The sequence below is a fragment of the Oncorhynchus mykiss genome, chromosome 4 (assembly GCF_013265735.2).
Source record: "Oncorhynchus mykiss isolate Arlee chromosome 4, USDA_OmykA_1.1, whole genome shotgun sequence".
NCBI classification, from domain to species: domain Eukaryota; kingdom Metazoa; phylum Chordata; class Actinopteri; order Salmoniformes; family Salmonidae; genus Oncorhynchus; species Oncorhynchus mykiss.
The window spans coordinates 4,497,647-4,507,683 of record NC_048568.1 but is presented as its reverse complement, the minus strand read 5'-3'; the positions used below and the strand labels follow the sequence as shown (position 1 = coordinate 4,507,683).

The window sequence follows — 10,037 nt, the reverse complement described above, 5'->3', positions numbered from 1 at the left end:
CTCATCAGAATGGTATTTTTGTATAATACTGTGGCCAGGTTGCAGTATCTGTTCTATGTCAAGACTAAGTTGCATGGGCGGAGAGAGGGGAGGGGTCAAAGTATCATCGTGTGTAAACATGTGTTTTGTTCCACTGTGTGTGTGCCAGTTCACTCCCCAGTTTTCCCATCGGAGATGGCAGTGTCTGGAATCATTCTCCTCTCCGTGAGCTTGTCCAGGATTGGTTGTATTTAGAGTTGGTTGTATATAAATGACAATTTGATATATGCCTGTTGATATGGAGGATTTGGTTTATAGTTCAGGGGTCTGGGAAAGGAGACAAAGCTGAACGATGAATTATGTCTATGCTGTCTGACTATGTGTGTCTTTGCTATTAAAGGAACTCAGTTGCATTGTAAGGGGGCTCTCAGAGAATTCATGGTTAGACACTGAATCGATCTGAGAGTCACAGGGTTGTGATAGAGCTCATATAATTAAAGATGGACTTTGATAACTAACTCTGACTTGTGTGTGTGGTTTGCTCCCATGATTTGGTAAATAGAGGAAATTTCCACAAAAACTGAAAGTAAAGGGGCTGAATAATTTTGCATGCCCAATTTTTCAGTTTTTGATTTGTTGAAAAAGTTTGAAATACCCAATAAATGTCGTTCCACTTCATGATTGTGTCCCACTTGTTGTTGATTCTTCACAAAAAAATACAGTTTTATATCTTTATGTTTGAAGCCTGAAATGTGGCAAAAGGTCGCAAAGTTCAAGGGGGCCGAATACTTTCGCAAGGCACTGTATATGTATGAATACCTTTAAATAAAAGGTGACATTGTGTACTGTTGTCTAATATGAAACATTCTATCTCAAATCCAAAATGCTGGAGCATAGCACCACATTTAAGACTGTAAGCTTCACTGTCCAAGGAATACTGACCTCAGAGTCTCCAGTTTACAGTGGGGATTCCCCAGTACAGCAGAGAGCAGCTTCACTCCTGAATCCTTCAGGTCATTGTTACTCAGATCCAGCTCTCTCAGATGTGAGGGGTTTGACCTCAGAGCTGAGACCAGAGAAGCACAGCCTTCCTCTGTGACTCCACAGCCTGACAGCCTGACAAAAAGATCATCATGCAATAACAAACACACTGTTAATTTTACACCAGTAGTGTATAACGACAATGCAGATGCATTTGGTTTATTCTCTCAAACAAAACATAGATTCATCTCCGGTCTCCTAGAATTGTATGGTCATAATGTTATACTAATGTGAAAATCAATGCATTTATTCAATATGTTATTCAATATAATATTATATACTAATTTTAACACGTATTTTTCTCTAAACTTAATAAATATTCCTGATGATTAGTTCTTATACTTAATTTTAAGTTCTCACAGAACAGCTGTGGAGGCTTTGACCACTGGCAGCAGCCTCAGAAGACCTTCCTCTGATCTGGAGTATTTCTTCAGGTCAAACACATCCAGGTCCTTTTCTGAAGTCAGCAACACAAAGACCAGAGCAGACCACTGTGCATGTGACAAGTTGTCTCTAGAGAGACTTCCTGATCTCAGGTAGCTTTGGATCTCCTCCACTAGAGAATGGTCATTCAGTTCATTCAGACAGTGGAACAGATTGATGCACCTCTCTGGAGAGGGATTCTCCCTGATCTTCTCCTTGATGTACTTGACTGTTTCTTCATGGCTCTTTGAGCTGCTTCTTGTCTTTGTCAATAGACCTCGTAAGTGCTTCTGATTGGACTCCATTGAGAGGCCCAGAAGGAAGCGGAGGAACAGATCCAGGTTTCCTGTCTCACTTTGTAAGGCTTTATCCACAGCACTCTTGTAGAAAGTAACTTCAGACTTGTATTTTGTTTGCAGTTTGTCCATTAGATTCTCATTGTTGTTAATGAATGAGAGGAACACATATACAGCAGCCAGAAACTCCTGAATGCTCAGATGAACAAAGCAGTACACCTTGTTCTGGTACAGCCCACATTCCTCTTTAAAGAGCTGTGTGCACAATCCTGAGTACACTGAGGCTTCAAAAACATCAATACCAGCCTCTTTCAGGTCTTCTTCATAGAAAATCAGATTGCCATTCACAAGCTGTTGAAAAGCTAGCTTTCCCAGGGACAGAATGCTCTCCTTATGCCAGTGTGGACCTGTCTCTTCTTTCCCAAGATACTTTTCATTCTTTTGTTTGGTATGAAACACCACAAGGTGTGTGTACATCTCAGTAAGAGTCGTTGGCATCTCTTCTCTCTTGTCTGTACTCAACATGTGTTCAAGGACTGTTGCAGCAATCCAACAGAAAACTGGAATGTGACACATGATGTGGAGGCTCCTTGATGTCTTTATGTGTGAGATGATTCTGCTGGCCAGGTCCTCATCACTGAATCTCTTCCTGAAGTACTCCTCCTTCTGTGGGTCGTTGAACCCTCGTACCTCTGTCACCTGGTCAACACACCCTGAAGGGATCTTATTGGCTGCTGCATGTCGGGTAGTTATCCAGATGAGAGCAGAGGGAAGCAGATTTCCCTTGATGAGATTTGTCATCAGAACATCCACTGAGGTTGACTTTGTGACGTCCCAACAGATCTTGTTCTTTTGGAAGTCTAGGGGCAGTCGGCACTCATCCAGACCATCAAAGATGAATAGAACTTTGTACGTGTCGTATTTGGAGATTCTTGATTGTTTGGTTTCCATCGAGAAGTGATTGAGAAGTTCAATGAAAGTGTGTTTGTCCTCTTTAATCAAATTCAGCTCCCGAAAAGGGAATGAAAATACAAATTGGACATCCTGATTTGCTTTTCCTTCAGCCCAGTCCAGAATGAACTTCTGCACAGAGACTGTTTTTCCAATGCCAGCAACTCCCTTAGTCAGCACAGTTCTGATAAGTTTGTCTTGTTCAGTTAAGGGTTTGAAGATGTCGTTACATTTGATTGCAGTTTCTGGTCTTGCTTGTTTCCTGGTTGTTGTCTCAATCTGTCTCAGCTCATGTTCATTATTGACCTCTCCAGTTCCACCCTCTGTGATGTAGAGCTCTGTGTAGATCTTATTGAGAAGTGTTGGGTTTCCTTGTTTAGCGATCCCCTCAAATACACATTGAAACTTCTTCTTTAGATTAGATTTGAGTTCACGTTGGCAAATCACAGCAGGATCATCTGAATCTAGAAATAACACAGAGGATATTAATATTACGTCTGTTTTAATGCCTACAGTATTGTAAGTACAGTGCCTTGCGAAAGTATTCGGCCCCCTTGAACTTTGCAACCTTTTGCCACATTTCAGGCTTCAAACATAAAGATATAAAACTGTATTTTTTTGTGAATAATCAACAACAAGTGGGACACAATCATGAAGTGGAACGACATTTATTGGATATTTCAAACTTTTTTAACAAATCAAAAACTGAAAAATTGGGCATGCAAAATTATTCAGCCCCTTTACTTTCAGTGCAGCAAACTCTCTCCAGAAGTTCAGTGAGGATCTCTGAATGATCCAATGTTGACCTAAATGACTAATGATGATAAATACAATCCACCTGTGTGTAATCAAGTCTCCGTATAAATGCACCTGCACTGTGATAGTCTCAGAGGTCCGTCAAAAGCGCAGAGAGCATCATGAAGAACAAGGAACACACCAGGCAGGTCCGAGATACAGTTGTGAAGAAGTTTAAAGCCGGATTTGGATACAAAAAGATTTCCCAAGCTTTAAACATCCCAAGGAGCATTGTGCAAGCGATAATATTGAAATGGAAGGAGTATCAGACCACTGCAAATCTACCAAGACCTGGCCGTCCCTCTAAACTTTCAGCTCATACAAGGAGAAGACTGATCAGAGATGCAGCCAAGAGGCCCATGATCACTCTGGATGAACTGCAGAGATCTACAGCTGAGGTGGGAGACTCTGTCCATAGGACAACAATCACTCGTATATTGCACAAATCTGGCCTTTATGGAAGAGTGGCAAGAAGAAAGCCATTTCTTAAAGATATCCATAAAAAGTGTTGTTTAAAGTTTGCCACAAGCCACCTGGGAGACACACCAAACATGTGGAAGAAGGTGCTCTGGTCAGATGAAACCAAAATTGAACTTTTTGGCAACAATGCAAAACGTTATGTTTGGCGTAAAAGCAACACAGCTCATCCCCCTGAACACACCATCCCCACTGTCAAACATGGTGGTGGCAGCATCATGGTTTGGGCCTGCTTTTCTTCAGCAGGGACAGGGAAGATGGTTCAAATTGATGGGAAGATGGATGGAGCCAAATACAGGACCATTCTGGAAGAAAACCTGATGGAGTCTGCAAAAGACCTGAGACTGGGACGGAGATTTGTCTTCCAACAAGACAATGATCCAAAACATAAAGCAAAATCTACAATGGAATGGTTCAAAAAATAAACATATCCAGGTGTTAGAATGGCCAAGTCAAAGTCCAGACCTGAATCCAATCGAGAATCTGTGGAAAGAACTGAAAACTGCTGTTCACAAATGCTCTCCATCCAACCTCACTGAGCTCGAGCTGTTTTGCAAGGAGGAATGGGGAAAAAAATTCAGTCTCTCGATGTGCAAAACTGATAGAGACATACCCCAAGCGACTTACAGCTGTAATCGCAGCAAAAGGTGGCGCTACAAAATATTAACTTAAGGGGGCTGAATAATTTTGCACGCCCAATTTTTCAGTTTTTGATTTGATAAAAAAGTTTGAAATATCCAATAAATGTCGTTCCACTTCATGATTGTGTCCCACTTGTTGTTGATTCTTCACAAAAAAATACAGTTTTATATCTTTATGTTTGAAGCCTGAAATGTAGCAAAAGGTCGCAAAGTTCAAGGGGGCCGAATACTTTCACAAGGCACTGTATGTTATAAAGTTTAAATTGTATATTCTCTTAACTGACTGTATACATGTGTAAATGTTTTCATTATGCATTACAGACTGGTGTGACTGATTATATTATTATTGGTATCATTGATGGTATTATTAATGTGGTCTCTCTCTCTCCCTCTCTAAACACAAAACATCCCTGCTGCTACTTGATGAGGTTACTACTCTGTGTTGTGTTAAGGCTGCTACAATATCATTGAGTTACACAGCTACTTTAGCTGTACTTTAGTTACAGCTTTTAAATGTTATAAAACAGCATTCAACATGAGGCAGACAGCTCTTACTTTTCTCCAGTATGTCAGCAAGCTCCTTCTGGTTCATTTTCCTCAGGACGTGCAGTGCGATCTTCAGAGCCCCCTCTCTGGCATCCACCACGTCCTTATCCTGCTTCTGACCCTGAAAGCCTTCTGGGAGTTCTGGACTAAGAATCCTCTTGAACATCTTCAGCTCGTTCTTCACAAATGTCATAATATTCTCTTCAAGCAACTGAATTAAATCAAGTAAATAAGTTAAGCAAGAGACAAAATGCTTTCTCATCAACACATTAATGAATGATTGACAGATCAACTTTACTTGAGGTAAACAAAAACAAATGTACATAACAGGAACACATACACTGAATATGGAGGCCAGATCTGTTTGATGACTCTGGGAAGACTGACCACTGAGAATCCCTGACTCCGATCTCTCCTGTTGGTTTCTGTTGACAAAACATGAGATTACATCTCCTCATCCAAGGAGTGCACACACAAAATCACAAGTTGTGTTTGTTTAACATTGTTTTAGGACTATGAAAATGGACAAAGGATTAGCCTATGGATTATGAAAACAACAAAAATAACTTGGAAAATGGAGAGGAGAAATGACTATAGGCAGTTTGGTTTATTAACTCACTGACGATGACCCATGAGTTCTTCTTACCTTTGTTCAGTAGAAAAGTCTCCCTCTCCAAACTCTATAGGTTGCCCCATAGACCAGTCACTCTGCATGGACACACAGCTGGGAACAGGTGAGGCTGGTCTCTCCTGCTTGATTGGGCTTCAACACAACAGAGACAAACATTACATCTCTCATCTACTCTGAGCTCAGATGGGGAAACATAAGAAGACTTTCATTCTAAAATGCTATGTATCAATTTTCTGAAATGTTGGTGAATTTGATTTTATTGCTTAAAGAAATGATCAAATAAATTGTGTTTTTTCACTATATAATCATGGCATGGGGTGGTTCAATGACATAGACATTTGTTTAAAATCTATCACTTGATGATTTCATTTCAGAGAGTCAAATGTTTTTTTTAGCAAAATGCTATGTATATACCTCACTCTCAAATGTGACCAACCTGCTCAATTTGGTAATTAACTCAATTAACTACATGTAGGGTGTTTTTGGTTTATGTCAGTTTAATTGTTTGTTATGCTATAAGTGGTTATTTTATGGTTGTAAGGGATACAATTAACTAGAAGATTGTATGTTTTGCAATTCTGAAGGAATTACACATTATTCAGTACTACTGCAGTTGCTACATAATTCCAATAGATGGCAGCATAAGACCACAAATGAATTTTCAGAATATTAGTTTAGTTTTCTCCCTGGATACACCACTACTCCCCCCCACAGGAAAACTCACGTGTGATTATTTCTGTCCCTTTCCACACTGCTAACGCAAGATGAAGGATTGAAAAACCATTTAACAGATTACTGTTTAGTAGTATAATGATGATACATGTTTATTATTACTTGTTTTTATGTGAATGTGAAGGGCATGTTGAGGTACAGTGCCTTGCGAAAGTATTCGGCCCCCTTGAACTTTGCGACCTTTTGCCACATTTCAGGCTTCAAACATAAAGATATAAAACTGTATTTTTTTGTGAAGAATCAACAACAAGTGGGACACAATCATGAAGTGGAACGACATTTATTGGATATTTCAAACTTTTTTAACAAATCAACAACTGAAAAATTGGGCGTGCAAAATTATTCAGCTCCTTTACTTTCAGTGCAGCAAACTCTCTCCAGAAGTTCAGTGAGGATCTCTGAATGATCCAATGTTGACCTAAATGACTAATGATGATAAATACAATCCACCTGTGTGTAATCAAGTCTCCGTATAAATGCACCTGCACTGTGATAGTCTCAGAGGTCCGTTAAAAGCGCAGAGAGCATCATGAAGAACAAGGAACACACCAGGCAGGTCCGAGATACTGTTGTGAAGAAGTTTAAAGCCGGATTTGGATACAAAAAGATTTCCCAAGCTTTAAACATCCCAAGGAGCACTGTGCAAGCGATAATATTGAAATGGAAGGAGTATCAGACCACTGCAAATCTACCAAGACCTGGCCGTCCCTCTAAACTTTCAGCTCATACAAGGAGAAGACTGATCAGAGAGGCAGCCAAGAGGCCCATGATCACTCTGGATGAACTGCAGAGATCTACAGCTGAGGTGGGAGACTCTGTCCATAGGACAACAATCAGTCGTATATTGCACAAACCTGGCCTTTATGGAAGAGTGGCAAGAAGAAAGCCATTTGTTAAAGATATCCATAAAAAGTGTTGTTTAAAGTTTGCCACAAGCCACCTGGGAGACACACCAAACATGTGGAAGAAGGTGCTCTGGTCAGATGAAACCAAAATTGAACTTTTTGACAACAATGCAAATCGTTATGTTTGGCGTAAAAGCAACACCCTGAACACACCATCCCCACTGTCAAACATGGTGGTGGCAGCATCATGGTTTGGGCCTGCTTTTCTTCAGCAGGGACAGGGAAGATGGTTAAAATTGATGGGAAGATGGATGGAGCCAAATACAGGACCATTCTGGAAGAACCTGATGGAGTCTGCAAAAGACCTGAGACTGGGACGGAGATTTGTCTTCCAACAAGACAATGATCCAAAACATAAAGCAAAATCTACAATGGAATGGTTCAAAAATAAACATATCCAGGTGTTAGAATGGCCAAGTCAAAGTCCAGACCTGAATCCAATCGAGAATCTGTGGAAAGAACTGAAAACTGCTGTTCACAAATGCTCTCCATCCAACCTCACTGAGCTCGAGCTGTTTTGCAAGGAGGAATGGGAAAAAATGTCAGTCTCTCGATGTGCAAAACTGATAGAGACATACCCCAAGCGACTTACAGCTGTAATCGCAGCAAAAGGTGGCGCTACAAAGTATCAACTTAAGGGGGCTGAATAATTTTGCACGCCCAATTTTTCAGTTTTTGATTTTAAAAAAAAGTTTGAAATATCCAATAAATGTCGTTCCACTTCATGATTGTGTCCCACTTGTTGTTGATTCTTCACAAAAAAATACAGTTTTATATCTTTATGTTTGAAGCCTGAAATGTGGCAAAAGGTCGCAAAGTTCATTGTCTTCGCAAGGCACTGTAAATGTACTAACCGGGAGGGTTGCATAATGTAATTTATTGGAGGGCTGGAAGATGCACTCTTGTCTTTTATATTCCGCGGTTGTTTACTCTCAATATCAGATATTAAGATACATTTTTACAATGCTTGTATACTAGGGTTGAGTTTATGACTGGTGAATATTTACCCGGGGTTCAATATCTGCTATAGTCACTATTTTTTTGCTCTCCCAAAAGCAACACAGCCCTAATACGAGATAAATAGCTAACTAAAGTAATGAGTGACAATTTTAGAAAATCATGGGACATTTTGTCTGTGGTTGCATTCTATTTTATGTCAATCATATTGCTGCTTGTAGCCTATAACTGATGCTTCGTGGTCTTATGCTGCCATCTACTGGAAATATTTAGCAATTAAAAGGTAATAATTCATGTACTGACATTGGTGATGCAGCTGAAAAATAAAGTGTATTTTTCTCATTAATTATTTAGATCAGTCTCAAACCTGCCCCACCTATCCCACACCAATTGCTGGACTTTCACATAGAGGTTACTTGGTCACCCAGTTCAAAACACATTTGAAAAATAAAACTAATGTGTCTTGTTTACCAAGTGTTTTGCCTTGCAATAATAAATATAATAAAATAACAAACAAAAATAAAAGCAAAATGCTCAGACAGGTTTTTATTAACAAAATAATCAAAATTATTATTTAGTACTAAAATAGTTTCTAGAAGTGTTCTACTCTACTCTACCCTAGAATTAGGGTTAAGGCTAAAATAGGTAATAGGTAGGGTTAGAGTTTCTGTATACCACTTTGTGACATCTGCTGATGTAAAAAGGGCTTTATAAATACATTTGATTGATTGTTAGGTTTAGGGTTTTTAAGGCAAAAACCAGTATGGGTTTCTAGCTCTCTTGCTCCTCCCTGTGGCCTTCTGTGGGTACTACATAACTCATTCACAACACCTGCTAGGCTCATAATCTGAAGTAGCAACTGTGTCAGATCTACAAATCAATGAGCTAGACATGTCCATTTGGTTTGCATCTCAGTGAACCTGTCTAGCATTCGCTCAATTCAATGCCTTCAAATGAAGATTTCAGTGCATATCAAATTATCCAGCAGCCATTCAGAAAAAACAAATAGTAAAAAATTAAAATAATCGTATTTAGAAAATGTATTCTGTCTGTTTAAATCAGCCACATTTTGAAAAGAGGACATGCTGTAATAATAGTAATAATATTTTTTCAAAGATATACCCATCTAAAATCTATTAACTGATAATCTGAGAACAGTAATATTGAAGGTACCCATAAGCAACCATTTCTGATGAAAAAACAAATGTGATGCATTTTGGAAATAAACTCTTAATAATTATTTCAAAAATTGTCATCTCACCTCTTAGCTTTGGTGTCATGTTCCCCAGAGAGACGCCTTTTAGAGGCAGGTCCCTCCTCTCTCTCCCCAGAGAGACGCCTTTTAGAGGCAGGGCCCCCCTCCTCTCTCTCCCCAGAGAGACTCATTTTAGAGCACTGACCCCTAAACAGAGATCCAGCATGTTGGTTGTGGTTAACACAGTAATTCTTTAATGTCAATTGTTATCATTTATTAATTATCTCTTATGAAACATTTACTAACAGACATATTGAAACAGTCAGGTGATTTAATGCAATCATATGAATATGTAGTTGTGAAATGACATCTCCATGGTAACGGTCAATAATAATAATAATAAGTAACTGTTTGTTAAGGTAAACAGTACAGCAACACAAGGCCATGTCTCACAATTATTTGTGTGAA

General features: G+C 39.3%; 1 protein-coding gene across 1 annotated transcript; it reads right to left on the bottom strand.

Annotated features, from left to right (window-relative positions):
- Positions 1–1,133: 1,133 nt before the first annotated feature.
- Positions 1,134–9,770, bottom strand: LOC118964419 (NLR family CARD domain-containing protein 3-like). Its single transcript, XM_036975488.1, has 5 exons — positions 9,636–9,770; positions 5,796–5,912; positions 5,490–5,574; positions 5,159–5,360; positions 1,134–3,154 (listed from the first exon to the last, which is right to left on the bottom strand). The coding sequence occupies exons 1-5, from the start codon at positions 9,758–9,760 to the stop codon at positions 1,377–1,379; spliced, it is 2,307 nt and encodes a 768-aa protein (XP_036831383.1). The 5' UTR covers positions 9,761–9,770; the 3' UTR covers positions 1,134–1,376.
- Positions 9,771–10,037: the final 267 nt, after the last annotated feature.